General features: G+C 36.7%; 2 protein-coding genes across 2 annotated transcripts in view; both read right to left on the bottom strand.

Moving 5' to 3' along the window:
• Positions 1-1,912: 1,912 nt before the first annotated feature.
• On the bottom strand, positions 1,913-11,103 carry LOC105991506 (chromosome unknown open reading frame, human C3orf38). Its single transcript, XM_013024146.1, has 3 exons — positions 10,571-11,103; positions 5,459-5,700; positions 1,913-3,149 (listed from the first exon to the last, which is right to left on the bottom strand). The coding sequence occupies exons 1-3, from the start codon at positions 10,695-10,697 to the stop codon at positions 2,469-2,471; spliced, it is 1,050 nt and encodes a 349-aa protein (XP_012879600.1). The 5' UTR covers positions 10,698-11,103; the 3' UTR covers positions 1,913-2,468.
• Positions 11,104-16,190: 5,087 nt separating this feature from the next.
• Positions 16,191-24,258, bottom strand: part of Znf654 (zinc finger protein 654) — a 38,592-nt gene continuing 30,524 nt past the window's right edge. Inside the window, exons 8-9 of the mRNA XM_013024145.1 lie at positions 19,826-22,130; positions 16,191-19,136 (exon numbers count right to left, since the gene is read on the bottom strand). Coding sequence (XP_012879599.1) covers positions 19,129-19,136; positions 19,826-22,130 — 2,313 coding nt within the window. The 3' untranslated portion in view covers positions 16,191-19,128. The remainder of the gene's footprint in view (positions 19,137-19,825; positions 22,131-24,258) is intronic.

Genomic DNA, 24,258 nt, shown 5'->3' with positions numbered 1-24,258 from the left:
CTTAATATTTGTTTTTAGGTATACATAGGGCTACCAATAATATCCTATTGACCTTGAGTCTTTAAGTCATTACAAATGAGTTCTATGGGTGAGAAGTCTAAATTTCTGTGCATCTAATTAAAACAAAACATCTAATTAAAACAAAACAACAAAACCACAAATAAAATATTCTTTTTAGTAAGTAAGCTGTTTTTGCTCATTTATTTAACATGAGGATGTGCGCTTCACCTGAAATAGAGTAGCCTCAAATCCATAGTCTATTGAGAAGACCTAATATGCTGATTAAAACTACCTGTAGAACCTTCAGAATTGTGCAGGTTGTACATAAATTCAAAGACTCAATAATGAAGATAGCTGAAGCAAATTCTTGTCAACTCTGAGTAGTGGTAGTACTAGCTCTGCAGTACTTTACATCAACAGCACAAAGAAAAGAATGGATTTTAACTTTATCTTTTACTTAGAGTATTTATTTTTCTATTTTGTTTTATAATTGTACTGAAACTCTAATAAAGATAAAACTCAAGTTTTCAAAAGCTATGCAAAGCTATATGATAAATTCATGTGACTCATCTACCCTATGAAAGTAATGGAATTATGAAAAATGCATGTTCCTCTTTTGCTTCTTTTGACTATATTGACATTTGAACCCAAAGCTTCAATTTCTTGGAAGATACTACTTCAGCCAGAAACCCAGGACATTTTCTTGCTCTAGTTATTTAGTCCAGTGTCATGATTTTATCAAAAGACAACAGTTTCAGAGTCCAATCTTCCTACCGCTGACTCCTATACAGCTGGGATTACAGATAGGCATCAATATGTCCAGTGTGCCAGATGCCAGATATGGCACAGAACCAAGATCCTCCTGTTACTACCCCAGGTTAGCTGGGGTTATAGTTGTGAGCCACTATGACAAGTTAACTGCTCTCTTCTTATATCCATTTGTATTATATTGATAGTATAAATAGCAATAGTAAATTTGCTTTGATTAAATACCTATAAATTTACTCCCAAACAAGAAAAAACATTTTTTTTTTTTTTTTTTTTGCTGCGGTTGTGGGGCTTGAACTCTGGCCGCTGTCCTTGTGCTCTTCAGCTCAAGGTGAGCACTCTACCACTTGAACTACAGTACCACTTCCTGTTTTCTGGTGGTTTATTGGAGATAGTCTCACGGACTTTCCTGCTCGGCTTGGCTTTGAACCATCATTCTCAGATCTCAGCCTCCTGAGTAGCCAGGATTACAGGCGTGAGCCACCAGCACCCAGCCAAACAAGAAAACTCTTAATTAAATCTAAACCATGCAGTATTCTCACACACAAAAATGAATTTCCCTCCTTTATTAAGTTCTTATTTTAGGTTATACCCTCAAAAAAAAGGTATGCCATTGAAAAAAAAAAAGTATGACTATTTTCTTCTGCTTCCAATATCTATCCTAGGTGACCAGAAGCAAAATTAAAAATAAAAACTTAATATGTACAATATATGATCACATTTTCCAGTTGAATTTTTGGTCAAATGGTTCTTTTATAAACTGAAATTCCTAATTAAATCCTGAACAAGCAAACAGATGCTGGTGGCAGGAAATAAACTTCAAAGCAACTATGTCATTAATCTGGCAACTCAATTTTTTTATCTAAAACCTAGTAACACAAATAAAAGGTGAAAAAGTTCAAAAAAGATTTATGTTAGGATGTGGAGTATATGTACACAGAGAAAATATGTGTATGTTAAATTTGGATTTGGGTTTTATGTTGTTTTTTGAATAGGAGAATAATCAATGCCAAATCTATCAAGGGAAAAATAAAACTAAAAATTGCGCACACCTTTAAATTATCAATAGTGTATTCCCTTTTTCTGGTGTTACAATAAATTCTCTTATAAAACTATTAGCTAAAATGTAGGTAAGACTAAGTTCTGTCTTGGGAGCAGTATTTATTATTGCCAAAATGTTGAAGATTATAACAGACACTTTTTTGGACCGAAGCTGTTTTCCAAATATTTACAGAGGTAGTAAATTTTTCTCCCCTTGTGAAGTTTTGTACTTAACAATGTAAAAAGAATTTTCTAAAATGAAAACACTGGGTTTACATCAAACATCTCTAAACTATTAAGTTATTTTATCTTTTAAACAATATCATGAGATGCATTTGTAAAATGTCCTTTAAGATTTTAACACTGTCAATTGTTTGCTATATGGAAGGTATAGATAATATTCACTAAGTAAAATGAAAATATTACCTGATTTGTAAGGCACACAGTTAGCTACAACATCTAAAGTGGGATTTATTAGGTGAACTGCAATTAAGTTCTCAAAACATTTGTGTAACTCAGATAGAAAGGGGCAAGTATTCATATAACATGGCAGTACAGAAAGGCATTTAACTGTCATTCCTTACATCTGAAATCACGAAATTACTGATGCAGCACTTGGAAGAGGTTCTGTAGAGATTTACTAAGCTGACATACAGTGCTCAGTGTTTTACAGGGTTAGGCAAACTCAGTTCTCTTTTGCTCACTAATGACTCATTTCCACCACCCAAAGACTGGTCTCCAGTCCCACTTTCCAAAGGCTGCCTTATATTAACTCTTCCTTCATTGTTACCACACAAAGAAATAACATTATAAAAGGCCTCCAGATCACTCTGTTCAAATGTAACTGCTGGTTTCAGTACTGTTCCAGGAGCAATGGAACTTTCCCCAACAATTCTTAGGTTGATAAATTTGATTTTCCAAGTATTCTCCACAAAAGGGCACCGGATGAGTCCAAAAATTTGTTCAAAAATTCCCAGACAACTGTTTCCTCGGTGAACAGTCCCTGCAACTCCCACCATAACTAACCCATGGGGTGAAGAAGCACACTTCAGTCCATGGGACTCTAGGTTGGGATTGAGAAAAAGGAATTCTTCTTTTACTAGTGACAGCAAACGAAGGCTCACAAGTTCTGCTCCATGGTAGTCTATCACATTTTGTTCTGAGGTATTATAATGAAACCTAAGCTTTACATCATGCCAGAAGTGCTGTGGCCCCCATTCATCTTGAGGTGGTCCCAGAAAAGGATTCTGAGAATTAAGAAGTTCAAAAAACCATTGACAGAATTCTTCTCCAAGGCGGCGAAAATCGACTTTCTCAGCTTTTTTATCTTCTTTTCCCTGCTGATTAAAAACAAACAAAAAATAAAGCTAAGGCTTAACTAAAATCTACTTTTCTGTCTACCTGCTACATGTCAAGTTTCTAATGTACAGATTCCAGAAAAGGGAATCCGAATACCTGCAAACTCAAATCACTGAACTGAACAGGCATAGGAAAATGTTTTGCAAAGTAAGAAAATCATTTTAGTTTAGAATCTTTCAAGTTATGTAGCTTGAAGTTCAGCTACATAAGTTTAACTTGCTCCTGGGTGCAAGAAATGATTGGCAAGTTTTACTGGGGGGCAGACCTGTGGGGCTGCTCCAGGCAGGAATGGAGGCAGCAGCCATGGACAGGTGTGGGCTGAATTTAAACAAAATTTTAGGGGGCAGTCACATGGGTAGTCACATGGGTCACATTACATGGACTGTAATTACATGGAATTTGCGGGTAGAGTCATATTCCGACAAGGAGTGTAATGAGACTGTTGGAACTGGGGTGGGAATTTGTATATCACACCAGGAAAGCAATACAGCATCAGGGAAATCGAAATTTAACAGATTCCTGTAAACAGGGACACAGGGCAGGAACTTAATTTGAAAGCTAACTCAGACCTGTTACTGGGTATGTGAAATGATGCCCTCAAGTTCCAGTTATTCAGGAGGCCAAAGTACCAAGTTCACTTAAGCCCAAGAATAAACTAGTAGGTAAACTCTTTTTCTTTTTCTCCTATTGTCCAAACCCAGGGCTTTGCATGTGCTACTGCTATCATTGAGCAGTCTTGAGTCTCTTCAACATTTTTTCCCTGATATAGAATATCACTATTTAGCCCAGGCTGGCCTGAAAACTCCCAATTTTCCAGCCTAGCTTTCCAAAGTATATATTTCCAGATATATATTTCAACCAAAGTTGAAATATACTCTCCTAAAAAGCAATTATAAAACAGTAAGAAAGGATTCATTGGTGTAAGTTTCTCTTGTGATTTCAAAACCACACACATTCTACCTGTTAAAATTTTCAAACATTGTATTTCAAGCACACTACCTGAGTTAAATTACATGCCAATAAAGTTGATAGAATTTTTACCTTCCCTTAAATAGATTGAAATGAGCATCAATTCATTTTCTATGACTGGGATGGATTTTATGCTCTCATTTCTTTTTTTTTCAAAGAGACTGTCTCTATAAAACCATACCTAATAGCGATCTGAGTATTATGGAACACGTATCACATTTAGATAATAAGAGCTTATGTTTACTGAGGACTTCATATTGAATATATCAGTGCATTACACTTACACACACTTCCTATGTTCACAATGAGCCTATGACACGGAAGCTAAACCCACAGCCTGCATGCACACAAAAATCTACCTCTAAGCTATACCCCCTTAGCCCTATAACAGTCATTTTATAAAGGAAATAAGGCTCAGAAAGGTCAAATCATTATTTGCCAAAGTTCACCTAGTATAGACATTAACTTGAAATAGCATCCTTATGGTTTCAAAGTGAATTCTCTTTTTAGCATAATAATTTTTTAAAAGCCTTAGAAGATCCTTTCTAATGTGAAAGCAAAGTAATTATCTAGATTCCAAGCTATTTCAAGAGGTGGGGGGAGTGAGTGTATGGGGGGAGGACTTTAAGTGAAAAAAATTGTTATATAACAAAATGAAATGATCCAAACATGTGCCAATGGCTAATACCTGTAATCCTACCTACTCAAGAAGCTAGTTCAAAGCTAGCCCAGGAAGAAGTAGCCAAGAGTTTCCATCTCTAATTAATTACCAAAAGGATGGATTGGGTGATTGGCTCAAGTGGCAAGAGTACCAACCAAAAAAGATGAGTAAGCATGAGGCCCTCAATTCAAAGCATAATACTGGCATAAATAAATGATTTTATAGTTTAATCTCTAAAACAGTCTTCATTTGATAATGGAAAAAAAAATCTTTCTTGAATATTCTGGTGCCCTGGATCTTGTGTATACATTTTTTGATTTGGGGAAGGGAAAGGAAGGGAAATAACAAAATGCTGAAACAAGGATACAGGTTGACCCATTATAACAATGAGACATACAAGATACTATGTTGAAAATGAACCTTACTCATGTAACTTATGTAACCCCTCTGTACAGTATCTTTACAATGAAAACATTAAAACAATTTTACACATCACTAAATGTCAGAAATCTTTTGTCTCTTATTGGTCTTTCTTTAGGATACAAAGGATGTAAAATAAGTTGAAAATACGTATTTTTGAACCACATACACTCAGATCTATATTATTTGCAGTTTCAGACAGATCAAAGGTTCAGAATATAACTACAAAATCAAATTTACCTGTTGAAAGAGTTGAATATCCTCAGTCTTTGTAGCTAACTCTGGTGCTTCCTTCAGTTTCAGCTGTGATTGCCTTTTCCAGTATTCCTTTGCATGCTGAATAAGATTGTGTTTTTCAGTATTCGGGGGTATAATAAGCCCCTGTGTTGCCAAGTACTTAAAAATGACTTCTCGATGGACTTTTCTACGCTTCAGAAGTTCTTCTACACTTTGGCTATATACTAATATTGCATGAATAGCATCTAAGAACAAAATTACAATGATTAATTCAACATCATGAGGCACTTAAAAAATTTGTCAAATATCAGCCCACGTTCTACTGAACAGCATTAAAGCTTGTATTCGTTATTTAAAAGCAGGAAGTGGATTGTCAGATTTTCCTTTATGGTCTTACTTGTTACTTGAAAAAAATTCTTTTTCTTGCACTTCTACTAAATAGTAAAATTCTAGCACATTCTTTTAAATGAATTATTTGAAAGTATGAACAAAAAATTATATTTTCTACTAAGACCAAAAGGTCTAAACTCATACATCCCTAAGAATCATAGAATTATAGCACTGCCATTCCAATCTCTTTATTTAACATATAAGAAAATTGAGGAACATGAGGTATGAACAATTAATTTCTAGGAAGTGGCAAAAAATAAGATACTTTTCACTTTTAAAAGAATGGGAAAAAAAAAAGCATTCAAGTATTATAGCAGTTGCCTGTTAAGCTTGAAGTCCCAAATTCAAACTCAATCCTGGCACATAAAGCAAATGCACCTAAAACACAAATCAAACAACATTTCTGATGATGTCTACAAAAATGGCAGTGAAAATACTGCTTTAAAAGTACTCCTAGAGGTTTGAAGATAAGGTCATTACTAGTATCTTTGAGGCTCCCACTTCACCGAGTGCTCATTTTTTCACCTATCTCACAGAGCAGCTACTATTCTAGACTTACATTTCTTATACTGTATAGAATAAGTATGTATCCTTAAAAATATGTATACTATGACATTTTGAAAATGTTTCATAGACAGGTGCTAGTGGCTCTTGATTGTAATCTTAGCTACTCAGGAGGCTGACTTCTGAGTATCAGAGTTCAAAGCCAGCTCAGGCAGAAAAGCCTAGAGACTCTTATCATCAATTAATTAATTATCTTCAATTAATTAAATGATGGTAGTAGAGCTGGGTTTCAGGCAGAAAGTAGCATGCTAGTCTTGAGCAAAAAAAATGTTCAGGATAGCAACCAGGCTGTAAGTTTGAACCCCAGGACTGGCACCAAGAAAAACAAATGATATATAAATTCTACCCATTTGTGTGTGTGTGTGTGTGTGTGTGTGTGTGTGTGTGTGTGTGTGTGTGTGTGTGTGTGTGTGTGTGTACACAGTCTTCTGTAATTAGCTTTGTTTGAGACTAAAGTATTGGATATATGTAGCTCTAGTTAATTCATTTTCAGTCATACTATAGTTATAGAACTATAGAACTCCAAGGTACCTACTTATTTAAAGACTTACTATTGCTAGTTAGAACAGTCTCATATGTATTTCCCAGTACACAAAGGAATCAGTAAGAGAAGCATCCCTTAAGAGCTTATGAGTAATGCAGAATTTTGTGCCTTCTCCAAAACTAGTCATTCAGAATATTTTTTTGAACAAAATCCCCGTTGAGGTTTGCATATGCAAAGATTCCCACAGGTTCAGTTAGTTAGCTGTGGTCCTCCAGCTGTAAATGCTACTAGAAACAGAGAGGTGGTGACTAATGGGAGAAGTAGGTCATTGGAAATGTGTTCCTTCCAGCTTTAAAACTTATTCTTATGCTCCCATTAAAACTTATTCTTATGCCACTGATTCCCATCATAAGGAGAAAACACCTTCTCCCTGAGCTTCTGCAGTCATGATCGTCTGCCCAGCATCGAGACTGAACCCTCAGAAACCATAAGATAAAATCAGTCTTTCTTTTTCTAAGTTGTTCTCTTAGGCATTTCAGTCATAGCAAAGCAAAACTAACACAATTGTCTAGCCCTAGTCTACCATTATACGTAAGATTTGTCACTATATGAGGTAATGTCAAGCTTGTTTTTCAGGTTGGTAGCTCTAATTTATATCCCATCCATTAGTTGTCAAAAAGTTATGTGATGGTGTCAGGCGTCAGTGGCTCCCGCCTTATAATCCTAGCTATTTAGGAGGCTGAGATCTGAGGACAGAGGTTCAAAGCCAGCCTGGTCAGGAAGCTCCATGAGACTTTGATCTTCCAAAAAACCCACTCGGAAAACCGGAAGTGGCATTGTGGCTCAAGTAGTAAAGTGCTAGCCTAGAGCTGAAGAGCTGAGGACAGCACTCAGGCCCCGAGTTCAAGCCCCCGAACCGACAAGAAGAGCTATGTGATGGCCAACATGTGAACTTTTTCTTGGTACCAAGAAAAAGACACCTAGTATTTTGGTTTGTACTTCACTGCTTTTTAAAGAGGTTTTGTTTTTATATGCCTATTTTTCTGAGAAATCTTCCCTTAAATTTTTTAAACAAATTTTTATTGGGAAATATTTTTCTCTTTATTTGCTTATTCACTTCTACTTAAATCCAGCATTTTAGCAGGGCACCAATGGCGCACACCTGTAATCCTAGCTACTCAGGACACAGAGATCTGAAGATACAGGTTCAAAGCCAGCCCAGAAAGGACCGTGACTGAGACTCTAATCTCCAATTAAGCACCAAAAAAATCGGAAGTGGCACTGTGGCTCTGAGTGCAGGCCTTGAGCTGAAGAGCGCAGGGGCAGCACCCAAGCCCAGAGTTCAAGCCCCAGGACCGACCAAAAAAAAAAAAATCCAGTATTTTTATCTATCATAATTTTAAATTTACATTAGCCATGGTCTTAAGAAGGGCAATTACCATGGAAAACACAGATATGCTTAAGAACTATATTAGCCTAAAATGATTTTCAATCTGAGTTTCTTTTTAAATTATATTTTTATAAGTAGGTGCACAAAAGTGTAGTTGCTATTCAACAAATCAGTTTATAAGTACAAAACATTTTGATAGAAACATTTTAACATTCTCCCCTATCCCTCCCAACCCAAAGTTTATAGGAATGGCTCCCATTAATGTTCATCATTAAATGTTCCAAATGACTTGAAATCTACTCACCTCATAATGTGTATTCCATTCTGAAATTAACCAATTTCTGGAACAACAAAATCATCTTGGAAAAATCTTGGCCTCCAAAAAAAAATGTGCTTTTCTGTTGGTCGTGGGGCTTGCACTCAGGGACTGGGCACTGTTCCCTGAGCTCTTTTTTGCTCAAGGTTAGCACTCTACCATTTTGAGCCACAGTACCACTTCGGGTTTTCTGGTGGTTAATAGAAGAGTCTCAAGGACTTTCCTGCACCAGTTGGCTTCAAACAGTGGCATTCACCATCTCAGCCTCCAGAGTATCTAGGATTACAGGCCTGAGCCAATAGCGCCCAGCAGAAAAAAGTGTGTGTGTGTGTGTGTGTGTGTGTCTAGGATTACAGGCCTGAGCCAATAGTGTGTGTGTGTGTGTGTGTGTGTGTGTGTGTGTGTGTTGCAGTTTTTAGCTAGGAGACTGATCTAAAAGTGTCTGTGAATTCCCCCAAGCTTGAAAACAGCCGAGCCACCAGTTTGCAAAAATGAGGGGTGACCTCAGTAGATGAATGGATCAAGAAATGCCACACACACACACACACACACACATATACACACACACACATACATACAATGGAATTCTAACCCTCCATCAGAAAGAATGACATCGTCCCATTTGTTAGGAAATGGAGAGACTTGGAAAAATTATATTATGTGAAGTAAGACAGGCCCAAAGAAACATAGGTCCCATGGTTTCCCTTATTGGCAATAACTAGTATACATCTAGGACAAGCAGAAAAGATCAAAAGCGATGTACATATGAACAGATAAGATGATGGTAAGCAAAATGAACCCCAAGATAGGGATACAAATATTCTTTTTCTTTCTTACTATTGTTTCTAACATATTTATAATGTACCACGTGATATTTTTGTTTCTTTGTATGTTCCTCCCGCAGGGTATAACCCCTGTTTTCACTGTATTTGATGTCGGTGCCCTGCATCTTGTATATACATTTCTCTAATTTGGGGAGGGGAAGGGAAAAAACAACATGCTTAAATAGGGATACAGGTGGACCCATTGTAACAATGAGATGCACAAGCCACTGTTGAAAAATGAACTACAATTTAGTCGTGGAGGTGGGAGGTAAGTAAGGGATGGTAGGGGAAAAAAAAAAGAGGAGGCAACAATGATTGATAAGAAATGTACTCATTATTTTGCTCATGTAACTGTAACCCCTCTGTACAGTATCTTTACAATAAAAAAATATAAAAAACAAAAACAAGAAAAAAAGAAATGAGGGGCGAGTAAGCGATCTGGGCTCAAGGCTGTGTTGGGCGACAGGCCTGCCCGGCTACTCCTAGTGGGAATGGAGGCAGCAGCAGCGCATGAGCGGCGGAACTGAAACAAAATTTTTGGGGCACTCACATGGGTCACATTAGATGGACCGTGAGAACTGGGGCTGAGAGTCAGTTCGGAGGTGTCACGTGAGCAGGCACTGGGGGAGTCTCCTTCTGAGCAGGTAAGTGGGACGGAAATTAGTATCGGGGAAACAGAAACTTAAGAGAGATGTGTGAACCCGTAGGGCTACGGAGCGGGGACTTGAACCGCAAGCTGACTCAGAGTCGTTAGCCTTCTTCCTCTTCACCCGATCCACACAAAGTATTAGGGGAAGAAAACGGGGTTGAATGGAAATCGCAAAAAAAAAAAAAAAAAAAAAAAGACTGACGCTCTCGGAATCTTCGAACCAGCGAACTTCCCCCCTGCCGCTTAATGAAGAAAGCCTGGAACCCGCGCCCCGGCGGCTCCCCCACCTCCCCCGGGCGCCCGGGCCGGCGCCGGGATTCCAGAACCGCCCAGCGGCCGCGGTGACTGGCACGGCCCGGGATTCCGCCCAAGCGGGGCAGGGGACCCAGTGGGAGCCCGCACTCCAGACACCCGACGCCACATCCACCCCCGACCCTCAGCTCGGGGCTCGGGGAGGGCCGGGCGGGGCGCCGCCCGCGGAGCGAAGTCAGCCCTTACCTTGGCGGTCCGCAGGCTGCACCAGGCGGTTGGTGACGGTGTCGCACAGGGCCTGGATCTCCTCGTTGTCCAGTAGGCCCAGCATGCTGCGACAGCCCTCCATCTCTAAGCGGCTGAGCCCCGACATCTCGACCCCCGGGGAGGAGGGGGGGGCGAGAGGACGACACCAATAAGGTCGCCCGGAAGGCCCGCCGGGCCGGCGCCTAGGCAACAGACACCGGAAGTGCCCTTCCCGTCGTTCGCCCCCCGCCAAAGGAGCTCCTGAGTATTCCAGGCTCTTTGGCGGAAGGAGTCGTTAAAGGAGGTCCGGGAGGAAACCCGGTGCTGCCGACTTATGGTTCCGGGGTCATCTTGAAGCAAATATCTCAGCTAAAGTGTGTGCTGCATTTACACACAGAGCTTCGACGCTCCACCTGGGAGCTGTGTACACAAAGAACCTCCGAATTCAGCAGCAGCAGCAGCAGCAGCAGCAGTCCTTCCTTCCAAAGAGCTCCCTGCGAGTACTGCGCAAGTTCACGGAAGCCGGAAGTACTGGGCCGCGGAAGGACTCCCATGATGCCGCGGGGCGGGCCAATGGCTGCGACTCTTCCCCGCCCACCGGCCCGGCTCCCGGGAGCGCTTGAAAAGATCCTTGGTGGCCACCTCCTGAGTTAGGTGAGCTGGTAGTTTGGTGTTCTTAAGTTACCTGCATTAAAATAACTTCTTGCTTAAGCTTATGCGGCGGAAATCTGACAAAGAGATCGTCACCCCCCGTGCCTCGCTGCCGGCCTTGGATCGGACGCCTCCTGTCTCTGGCATTCTTTGCCGTTCAGCCTTGGGCAAGGGCGGCACCGTTCCCGGGTTGGGGTTGGGGAGTTATGGAAACCCAATTGCCTGGATATTAGAACGTCAGTCACTGGGCCTCTGGGCTTAACTCCTAAGCCTTTTTTTTTTTTAATCCCACACTTTTCTAGGCTCTCGTAGAAATTCCCGCCTCATATATTACTGGGGGATCCCGATCCAGGGTAGGAGTCATATTGCTATTTCTGTGACAGCAATCCATATACACGAGAAAGAAATTCGTGCTCTGCTAAAATGAGAATCATGGTACTTATGAGATCTTAGGGCTTCTGCCTGTAAGGGGTGTGAAAAAGATTTACCAGGAAACTGAGTACTGATAGCTCAGTACTTTTGATGATTGGCATGATAACTAAGGTGCAGATGTATGTAAGTATGTAAAAGAAGACTGTTGATCTTCAAGGAAAAAACACTGCTGGTTGGTGAATATGGAAGATAATGTTGATATAATCTCGGAGGAGGAGTCTTTAATTTTTTTTTCTGGGTGATAAGGCAAGCAGACCAAGCTTCTGACAGAGTTTCAAATGCTAACTGGCATTTGGAATCAAAGGTGTGGTTAGCCCCTTGTTCACAAATTAACAGTTGGCAATGAAGATTATAACCCCATGAATAAACTGGAGAAGATGAGGAGGACAGATTAAGAAATGACAGGAAGAAACAACCTCTGTATTTATGACAGGAATCGATTTCATTCACGTGGTTAGGTAGATATAAAAATTACAGTATTTTAATCAATGCTTGATAAGAAATGCACTCATGACCTTGCCCATGTAATTGTAACAATGGAAGAGATGGAAGTCAGATTTGTAGCCTTATCCCATCTTCACAGAAGGATTTAGGTAAAGAATTTGATTACAGTTTTCAGTAAAAGGTAATCCTATAATTGAAAGGGCTGAGTTTTAAGATTGTAGAGAAAAGGAGGGTTGCAGTGGGATATGCCATGAAATAAGGTTAGCCTTTACTGAGATACAGTCCTGAGTTTGTAATTACACTTTCTGAAAAATAGGTCTCTGGATATGCAAGTAAAATTAAGGGAGTTAATCAGAAAACTTTATGTAACCAACCCTCAGCCCAGGATTGTGGGCACAGGAAGGAAGCATGATAATTTCTTTTGTACTGTATGTGTGCAAGGCCAGTAATACAACAGCCTTGATAGCTTAAGGTAATGTTGTATTATCATTTATACTTAAGAAATAAGGAAATGAGAAATTACAATAAAATGAATAGTAATGATTCTTAATTACCAAGAGTAGTATGATTGTGGAGAAGGCAAGGAGGAATAGAGAGGCTTCTAGCATGCCAGTGTTATTTCCATATTGTAATAAACATGAACATTCCCAAGGGATGTGGCCACAGATGTGATACAGAAGACTCAAAGGTAACAGCAGTATTCCCCGTTTGAGAGAGAACCAGAAGATGGAAAGGAAATTCTTTGCAAAGGAATATGAAGTTACAGAAAAAGGAGGAGAATTGCTTAGTGAAGAAGGACCTTGTGTCCTGGAAAGAGAAGTCCCTTGTAGAAAGAGTTCTAAGTTTCAGGTCTTGATTTTTTTTTTTTTTTGTGCCCATCCTTGGCTTGAGCTCAGAGCCTGGGCACTGTTCTTGAGCTTCTTTTTGCTCAAGGCTAGCACTCTACCACTTGAGCCACAGTGTCACTTCTGGCTTTTTCTGTGTATGTGGTACCTAGGAATCGAACCCAGGCTCTGTGCATGTGAGCACTCTATCACTCTACCACTAAGCCACATTCCCAGACCTTGAATTTGTTTTGATAGGGTTTTAGGGAAGTAGAACATTCTTGAAGAATGAAAGAAATTACTGATAGTGAGTAATGGTCCATAAAGTTGTATGTTGGAAAGGGTGTGACCTGGGGCACATCTGAAGAGCAGGTGAAGGTCTCCTGCATGTTCGCATGCAGTAAATGAAATGTACCTGTAGATCCAGATGAACAAATTTAGCATTTTAAAATTTGCCAGCTAAATACCATTTATAAAATATACTGTAGATAAAGTCTCTAAGGCCTCCAAACTATGATTAAATTATTAATGGATGTATGTAGGATGCCATTTATACAACAGATTCTAATTCATTTATATTAAGTATAATGAATACTTATTATGGTAGGTATTAAAGATTCTGATAAATGGTACTTACTGTCCCTCGAGAAGTTTTTAGGAATTTTGCAAGAGATAATACTAAGTATGTGTAAGTATGGGAATACATGCAAATAATGCCTAACTTTGTCTTCTTTCTTCTTTTTTTTTTTGGCAGGTGTGGGGTGTGAATTTAGGGTCTCACCTAAGCAGACACCCCTGAGCTACACCTTTTTCCTTTGTTTTTTGGTCCATTTTAAGACTTGAACTTAGGGCATGGTCACTGTCCCTGAGCTCTTTTGCTCAAGGCTAGGACTCTACCACTTTGGGCTACAGCTCCACTTCCTGTTTTTGAGTGGTTTATTGGAGACGAGTCTCACAGACCTTGCTGCCCAAGATGTCTTCACACTGTGAACCTCAGATCTCAGCCTCCTATAGCTAGAATACAGGCATGAGCCATCGGTGCCCTGCTTTTGCTAATTAGTTTTGAGACAGGGTCTTGCTTTCTGCCTAGGTATGCTGTGTTAGGCTCCTGAGTAGCTGGCCATTACATCCAGCTTTTTGTTGAGAAATGGTCTTCTGAGCTTTTCTCTGCCCAGCTGAACTTGGACTACAATCCCCACAATCTTAAGTCTCCAAAATAACTAAGATTATAGACATGAGGCACTGGCACCCATACATTGCTTCATTTTATATTTATATATATATAATGATTGTATATTATTGTTATATATTATATACCATATTAACATATTATATATTAATATATTACATGTAAATATATCATATATTATATGTGTATTACACACATAGTTGTCATTGTTCTTTTTAGCAGGGACCAATCTAAGTCCATTAGCACATATATTTTCATGGACATCTTAATGAACATGTTGCAACAAAAGTTAAATCAAGAAAATGGGGCAAGAAAATTAAATCAAGAAAAGCAAGGGCTTTTCAAAGTGAATGAAAGGTCAGAAAAAAGTGAGAATGTGAACCAAGAAAGAATATAAATCAGGAAGAGTATTCTAGGAAGAAGCAAAAATAGGTTCTTGACACATAGGAAAGACACTAGGAAGCTGAAGCAGCTTGATCAGAGAAAATTTGCTTTGTGGTTAGAGCTGTAGGTAAGACTGATCTAAAACAGAATTTCCCAGCCATGGTACTTGTGATAATTTTTACACATATACACACATTTACACAAACGTGTTTATGTACATACTGATGTATATCCATCAGTTTTTGAATTGATGAATAATGATTTGCTGTCTGACTGGAATTAGTCTTCAGTGGGAGTCTTAAAAATTAATTCCCTTGTCAGTGTGCATTACTCATCAATATGCATTAAGTCTTTTTAAAAAATTGATGTAATAGTATATTGATTTTAAAATCTTGATGATATATGTGAACTTCTTTGTTATCCATTGCTTCTTGAAATTAGTGTAAATACCTTGGTATGGATATAGTTTATGTGCCCCCACCCCCATTCATGTGCTAGGAGCTTAGTCTCCAATATGATGACATAGTAGATCCATTAAGAAATTATCAAATCATCAGGCTGAGTTGTTTTTCAAAGGATTAGGTTGGCTTTTATAAAAGCCAGGCCACTCCCCTGCCTTTGATTCCTTGCTTGAACAGTGGGTCCTTTTCCACCATGTAGTAATGCAGCTAGAGGGTGGCAACATGCAATTTGGACTTTGCAGCCACCAGAGAATTGTGAGCCAAATAAACCTTTTAAAATACATGATCCAGTGTCAAATACTGTTGTTACAGTAACATGAAAATCACACTCATTAGCATCCCTACCAGAATTCAAGACAAGGAAAATGGCAAGTTACCTAAATTCCAGTAGCTTGCCTAAACAGTTTAATATTAACTTTTCTAAAAATGGATCACATCTTATCTATGACCAATAATCATTTTAGATCTTGCTTGAATGCTTCAGTAACTGTATTTCTAAAGCATTTTTGTAGTATGTTCAGATCACTTTTATCTCATTGTTTCACTTAGTAGTGCTACCTAAAGCTTCATTTTTTTTTCTTTTGGTTACAAAGTTTTTCAGTTGCTAATAGTATAGAGGATTTTCCTTTGTCAATGAATAAAGAGGAGTGTTATGTTCAAGCACATTACTTTCAGGAACAAACTGTTGATTGACTTAAAACATTTCCCTATTTGATTACTTGTATTAGAAATATTCATCATGATTTACCTTAAGTTTGGAATTTGCCACTAGGGTCTCAGGCATGGTACTGACTGCATCCTCTTTCCCTGTTTTAAGTGAGGTCTACCTACAGGTTGCCCAGGCTAGCCTTGAACTCCTGCTCAAGCAGTCCTCCTGCTCAGCCTCAGAGTCGCTATGATTTAACACCTGGACATCCTAACCTACACATACCTAATATTTTTAAATGGCATCACTTCTTGTTTTTTTAAGTTCCACCAGAAGCACTTTTATCTTTGAGGTGTATCAAATACAGACAAGTCTATCCACTGTTTCCTTTTGTAGTTTTGTGTCCAAATGGTTATTGATGCTAGATTTTTCTAGTGTTAAAAAGATCATTTGGTAATCTGAATATGGTAATGACATTAACTAAAATACCCATTCTTTTATGAGGTGGAACAAGAAATTTATTCAACATGTACCTAAGTAAGCCTAATTCCTTTGAAAACAGTGTACTCCATAAAACTGAACACTTGCATTATCAACAAGGACAATGTTTTATTGAACAAATCTATGTACAGTACAAAATTTTCTTGAAATGAGACGCTATTGTTGATTTATTGCAGTTCAATGGCTCAGTTTTAATTTGTACTTTTATAAAATGCGAAGTAAATAATTTAATGTTCAACAAGGAAGCACAAATTTCCTTTCTTGCTGAATCTGTAATATCTTTCACATATTAACAATTCCAAAATGCATATGCAGCATTTACTCATTCTGAAAAGATGTTTTACAGTATAAAATAAATTAAAGAAAAAAAAACACTATCATCCCTTTTAAGTTTTCATTCATACAACAGTATTAATCCAAACATGAAAGGAGTATGGCCAAACCTTCAGTGTTATTTGAAAGGAATCACAAGTTCAATTATATAAATTATATATGCATTGTATAATTTTTTAAAAAAATGAATATGGCTAAAGCCCAAAGTACCAGTGTCTTTGTCCATGGAGATCCCCTTTTCAACATTGTCTACAATATTTAAGCAGCAAAAGGTCAGATTTGCTGTTTGCTTGACTTCACTGATACATAGCAGAATATTAATTTTTTAATGAAATTTTTATTTTAAAACAAAGATTTGAAACTTGGTCCATGTAAGGGATAAACATATCCTCACAACAGAAAGAAAGAAAAACAAAAAAATCTGAAGAGCATCTTTTTCTTCTATATCCCAAATGAGGACTGCTGGAAGTTTTTGCACCCACAAAGGTTTATATTTTAGAAGATAGGCATAAGAAAACATTCACATTCTTTCAGTAGCCAGTATTTGAGAATTACTTAATAAAGAAGTAAAAATCATGACGCAAAAAGGAATTTTATATGACATTTCTTCACAATATGTAAACTAATTTAATGTGTCTTTCTGAAAATTTTCTCCCAGCCACACAAAAATTAGAGATACAAACCTCAACTTCAAAACAAGTTAAGTTTGTGGACAGAGATTCATGTAAATAGCAAGTTAAAATGTGACAAAATGTTAAGGTTTTAGATGGTGTACAAAGCAAAAATTACATTTCAAAAAACTTCATTGTCCAAATCAACCAATTTCCAGACTTTTTATTACAAGATATACTTGTAGAGTCAACTGAAAAGTCATTAATTACATTTTTAGTACGAGGAAGTATGGAAAACTTATTTTAGCTGATTTTGAAGAACAGATTTAAAAACTAGATTATGAATTGTATTTGTTAACTACACATAAGTTTCACAGCCTAATGTAGGCTACATAAGAAAACAAACATAATTTGACTGGAATGGATTTATGATCCTCATTGCATAGTAGTGAATGCCCATGATAATAAAAATGAGAAAACACTTTAAGCTGTCTGACACACAATGACATAGAAACTAATGAAATGTGGATGCCACCATGGAAGAAATGTCTGACTTTCCATTACTTCATTTATGAAGCTCTAATATTCCTAAAATTTATAATTGTAGGGTCTAGTGAGATTATCTGCTTTGAACAAAACTTTATCCATTGGAATAACTGAAATATTTGGTTAAGTTTATATATTAGAATGTCTCTTTTAAGAAATTTGCCTTTACAATTTTCTCCTTTTTATCCCTGACTGAGATCAACATACTATTAGGTAAAAGGATTCCGGTAAACATCCTCCTTTTAACATGGACAAATAGGAAGAAACATCAAGAGGATGTTTAAAAAAATTATAAAACATTCATTGTTTTAATCTATTATGTTAAAATCATCCTTAGGAAAATTACTGGTTACCAAGGAAAACAATGCATTAATATATCTTAATGTGTTCCTGCTGTGCAAATTTTGGCGTAAATACTTCCTTATATATAAAAATTACTATTCAGACCAAATCCATCACTAATGAATAAAAATACATTAGTATGGCTTACTTTGGAATTAACTTTCTTAGCTGAATAAAATGAATGAATTCTGAACCTGATTCTTATCTGACATATTTGAAGCCAATTATTTTCATAGGACTATAAATAGATAACTCACGCTAATGTCTAAAGGACCTTATTATGAATTATCAAATTATGTCCTATACTACAAACAAATAGAAATATCCCAGTGTGCTTTCACCATTTTCATTTGCAATTCAGTGTTTGCCTTCAACAGTAGAGTTTAAATGGTCCTAAGATTCTTTTGTATCTCCCCAAATTTAATGGTAGTACTTTCCTAATTGACACTGTATAATTATTTTGTAATTGACAAAGTATAATTAATTTGCATTAAAAAGCTGAAGTTGTAAGTTTCTCTCAGGAACTTAAGCAAAGCACTGGTTTTTGTCTGCTTTAAAATTTTCAATGCTGGCATGCTATTCACTAATTTATCATTTAGAAACAAGTTACCATCTTTAACATAGAGAATATGGTGTTAAGTTTTGTTTCTGCGTATCAGTTTCTAAATTATACCACAAACCAAACAGTAATGATTCCTTAAAACGTGTTTGACCAGCAGGGAGGATAATCTGATTGTTCATGATAAGAAAACAAGTTCCATTTGCATAATACTTTACATTGTTTATTATTGTAAACCAGCTTTCCACTTCACCTCTTATTTCATGAGTTAACTTTTACTTTTCATAAGGCCATAGCTGGTTTTTCTATTTGCCAGAACAGACTTTCACAGAAGCAAAACAACATGCTGGTATTAATCACCATAAACTTAAAAACAAATGTGGTTATTCTGAATAACTGGTACTTTGGAAGTTTTATAATAACCCTTTTGGAGTCTAAGCCAGCACATCTCCTCTTCAAGTTCATTCTAGAAAATGTGCTTTATCTTTAGTAATCCAAGATCACTCTAAAATTAAGGCCATCAGGGAAACAGCAAACTGATGATGTAATTTCTTGTAGTACTTTCTTTACAAAAAGCAAACAGAAAAAAAAAAAACACTACTACTTGATCGACAGATCTTGTTGAGACATTTTTATCAGGCACCTGTAAAATAAAATACACATGTTAATGCAAATATTGTGTATGTTCAACTAGAATTCTAGTTTGATTCCAATTACACTTTCTCACAAAAAAGTATTAGTAGAAAAGATCTTCTTTAGCTTCTCATTTATTGAATTCTTTTCTAGTTCCTTTAGTTTTATCTTTATAACAGAGACTCAGTTTCAGTTGGTTTATATTCTGACATACAGTTTAAAAAAGCTCCATAAAAATCTGATTCTAGCAAGGCACTAATGGCTCACACCTGTAATGCTAGCTACTCAAGAGGCTGAGATCTGAGGGCTGTGGTCCAAGCCAGCCCAGGCAGGAAAGTGCTAGGCTTGGGCAAAAGAAGCTCAAGGACAGAGCCTATGCCTAGAGTTCAAGCCCCAGGACTGACACACTCACAAAACGTTGACGCTAGAACTTTTATTAATGTGGCAAAGGCTCTGTAGAGTGGCAGAAAATATGAAAAACTTAAATGTGCTTAGGTTTTGGCTTCCACAAATTCATAGGCTATGTATATGCAAATTAATTATGAATTTTAGTGTTTATAAAAGCAGAAATAGGAATATTGCCTCCTAGTGAATAATATGAAGGTGTAAAGTAGTGCTATACAGATGCTAACTTTTTTAATCCCAGGAAAATCTATTTTCTGTTTTTACAGATATAAACACAGAACACATAAGACTTACTTTCATCATCTGAATCAAATCCAAAGAGTGTCTGACATTTCTCTTGTGCAAGGTGAGCCTCAAGCGCTTCTGCATTACAGTAGGTGGTCAGGCATTTGCCACATCTTAATCTTTTTGCTGATTTTTTATAAAGACTATCTGAATCAGAACAGGCATCTACTCTATCATTCAGAAATTTTCTGCGTTTTGGCATACTAAGGTACCGTTCATCAAGGTAACTGGGAGGCAGTGGTCTGACATACGGCTTTGTTAAAATTAAGCCATACGAAGTATGTTCACTTGTAGGATTTGGTTTGGATGATGCCTGAGATACTGGCAGAGGATTGTGGTCTTGTGGTACAACATTGGGTAAAACAGAACCATTTTCTGTCCTGATTCTGCTTGTATCAGTTTTCAAAGCAGGATCTGCTTGCTCTATTTCACTATGTCCATTTATTAAGTCATTGTTTTCAGAATTTGGCTGTATGTCAGGCATCTTTTGGTCTGTCAAGCTTGTATTTGAAACAGTGTAATCAGAATGTTCATTTCCATTCTGAACTAAACTGTCTGTTTTCTTTTCCATGTTATCTATACATGTCTTTGGTTCTGTAGAATATTTCCTTGATTTGCTAGTAGAAACTGGTAGACTATTAGTTGGTTTATCTTTACTAGATGAGTCTTTTTCCTGATGAATAGAATTTGAGTCTGTACAAACATCCAAAATAATTGCTTCACTTGGTTGTACAGATGATTCTGGTGTTTTACTTAAATAGTGCTGAGCTTCATGTTCATAGAGCAAAGGAAGATCTTCAAAAAGCTCATGGCATTCTGGAAAACTACACTGAGCTTGAAATATCCTGTGACTTTTTGTATGTTGGGCCAACTGGAATGGCAGCTTAAAGGACTCATTGCAATTAAAATGCAAACAAAAGTACACATTTGGATAGCTGTGTCTATTAAGGTGATCTATGAAATGTTGGGAATCTTCAAATTGCCTTTGGCAAAATTTGCATTTTCCTTTGCTCCACTTCATTACTGTTTGTCGTACATTTAAATCTGTTGGATGTGTAGTCCTTGCATGTGTATTTAGAAATCCAATTCTTTTAAAGATTCTGACACAGCCAAGAGCAGGACACTTAAAGTTTCCTTCTTGATCTGTAGCATACACATCTTTCGGATGGCACACAGTTCCATTTATTTTATGAAGTACTGAAGTTTCTGGGTTCAGGTCATAATCGTCTTCTTCATAATCAATTTCATTTTCTTCATCCTCATAGTCATTCTCACATTGAGGTAAAGATTCTGAGAGGTTATTTAAAGAATTAGGACTACCATTTTCAATAATATTTTCAGTTACATCTTTTGGTACATCTGTGGGAATTTGAGTTAACTCAGCCACGTGTTCAGAGATGACTGCTTTGTTTCCATCACTGGAAGTAGACAGAGTCTCTATTTCCATATCCTTATTCAAATTCCCATTCTCAAATGTAATGGAAGAACTGGAACCATTTATTTCTTCCAAAGCAGTAATTTCCTGATCATGAGCTGCAGTAATTTGCTGTCTCTGTATTTTCTTAACATGATTCTTTAAATGTTTTTGCATAAGTCCTCTGTTTCTAAATTTCCTACCACATATTACACATGAAAAACTGCCTTTTTTCTGATGAGCCTGGGCATGCCTTACTATGTGGCCACCAAGAAATTCCTTGTTACATAACATACACCGATGCCTTGGGACATTATGATCTACTTTGGAAGTATTAAGAGCTGTAAGGTTTTTCTTTATATTAATATGATCTTTAGGCGGCCCTCCAGATATACCATCAGGCTCAATCTCTCCAGTGTTCTGTTCTCTAAGAGAGTCAAGCCCTTCACCTAAACCTTGATGTTCCACTGTCCTTTTTAGAATACCTGTAGAATTTTCCAGTGTACTTTCATTTAGAAATTTGACTGCTGATTTATCATTCAGTAATGCCACACAGTTTTTCTTAATCATGACAAAGTTCCAAAATTCAGGATCAAAAAACAATCCCTTTTTCAAAATTGGAAGTAATTCAAAACGAACACGATTTTGCACACAACTTGTGCCTTCATTATATTCTTCATCTGGACGTTTATAGAGTTCTTCAACAGTATGGTAAGCTTCTAAGGAGCGCTCAAGGAAAAATATTGACAGTGCACAAATCCTGAGGATCTCTAAATCATTTGGCAAAAAATGTGCAATTGTTTTATAAATTAGACATTTAGTTTTAGGATCATCATGAAGGTCAAGTTGTAGGGCACACCCACATATTTCAACACAAATTTGCAAGCCTTCTTCTTCAACCTGTAAAAGGAAAAATATTATTAATATCTCTATAAAAATAACTGAACTGCTTTATATTTTTTAGATGAAACCTTGAAAGGCAAGCTTTAAGTACATAGCATTCCAATGTACAATTTTCTAGGAGCTTTGTTTAACCCTTTTATTTATGTGTCTTTCTTTTGAAAATAAGAATCATCTGGAATAGCTAGTATTTGAGCTTCTACTTATTTCCAAGTGTGACAAGACATAGCAACAATACAAAATGCTTCCTAAGCATCATAAAACATAATTACCATTTCCTAAAAGTCCATGCTTACTTTATTTAAGACACTACTCCCATTGTTTGGCGGAAGGGTTAACAGGTCATTTTAAACAGACAAATCAATTTTCCATGTTAAGAAATAACGAAATTATTTTTTAAAGACTATGAAACTTACAATGATATACTGTTACTTTATTAAGTAATATTATTTTAATGCCAGGGATCAAACCTAGGCATATTAGACCAATTACTCTTACTTTACCCCTATCCCCTGCAAAGTAATATTTATTCAAATAAAAGGGAAAATATCGCACACACGAAGAGGTCAATTGTAATCTAAACATAAAATCTAATAAAGTACCAGAAAAATGAGCCTATTGGAAATTACTGAAAATTATACAAGCTTTTTTTTAATGGCACAAGCTTTCACTGATGTCAAAAAGATTATATATTTATATATTATGTTCTCTGTGCATGGTTACAAATTAAAGAGAGGAATACTGTATCATGCCCCTTAGCATTTTTCTATACTGTATAACCAACCTTGCTTAATTGCTTACAGTATTGCAGGCCTTAGATTTGGATATGTTACTACCATTTTATCCAATTACTTTCTTACTGATCTATTATTTGTCAGACGTTTCTATTCTGCAGGTTCCTCTACTTGTATTTTATGACCCCTGATCTGAGATACAGTTAAATTCTATTATTCCCATCAAAGATAATACACATTTCTCTAAAAGGCTCTTTCTTTTATAACTATCAGTGTATGCTCCCATTCTTTCACTTTGAATTCCTAAATATTTGGCTGCAATGTTTCATTTTTGTATTTCCTATGATTAGTGTAAAAGTTGGTTCAAAATAAAAATAAATATTCCAAATAAATACTCACAGAATGAATCAGTTATCTGTCTTTATTTTGTCCCTATCAATCTATCATCTCTGCCTTAGAATCCTTTCTGAATTCAAATTGTGTCTATTACAGTCATTTTCTATGTATTACAAATTCAAAAATCTACTGGTTCAAAAAGAATTCCTTCTTCATCCTTCTGCAAAGTTCCAGCTACATCCTTTATCTTGACTCTGAAAATTATAATATATTCATTCACATGCTTGGGTTTAAAATTCTAAAACCACTAAAAAAGGGAACAGACTACTTCCTTACCTCAAATTAAATATTTTCATGGATTAATGAACTGCAGCTGCAAAATGTGTTTTAAGTTTCTTTAGGATCTCTAGCAACCATGACCCATCCTTCCCAGTCTCACATTTGTTTTATCTCCCATCCAATTTACCTAACCATGCCACTAGACCATTGTAGGAAAAAAAAAGGCCTTGTAAACTGTAAACTCCTTATAAATTTCAGTATTATCTTCATATTATTATTTAAAACCTGGCTTAAACCCTCTTCATCTATAAAGCCTCTCCAAATAATGCTATCTGTATTATCTCTTGAACTTACACAGTATTGTAACTATAGGTTTTCATAACACTAATGCATGTACATTATCAATACATCAGATAAAGGGCTATTTAACTGACTCTAAACTATTAAGCATTACATATTCAAATGCTCATTTCATCTTTTTAGTTTTTCCTCATGTATTATGTTCATAGCTCTGTAATAATCAAAATGTTAAACATTGTGTTAACTTTTTTCCTTCAAGTCTTGCTTCAAATGAGAATATCATATATTTGGGTATGTGAACATACATTTATTTTAAAAAATAAAGTTTGGTAGGTGATTCTGACATACATCAAAGGTTAAGAAATACTTTGTGCTCTTGTCTGGTTTTTCTGTCAGTACCATGGATTAAATTTAAGGCCTCATGCTTGTTCAGCTTGCTTGCTTGATTGGCTGGTGCTCTATCACTTGATCCACAGATC

This window comes from Dipodomys ordii, unplaced genomic scaffold, assembly GCF_000151885.1.
Source record: "Dipodomys ordii isolate 6190 unplaced genomic scaffold, Dord_2.0 Scaffold73, whole genome shotgun sequence".
In the NCBI taxonomy this organism is placed as follows: domain Eukaryota; kingdom Metazoa; phylum Chordata; class Mammalia; order Rodentia; family Heteromyidae; genus Dipodomys; species Dipodomys ordii.
The sequence above is the reverse complement of the archived record's forward strand: the minus strand, read 5'-3'. Positions and strand labels throughout refer to the sequence as shown.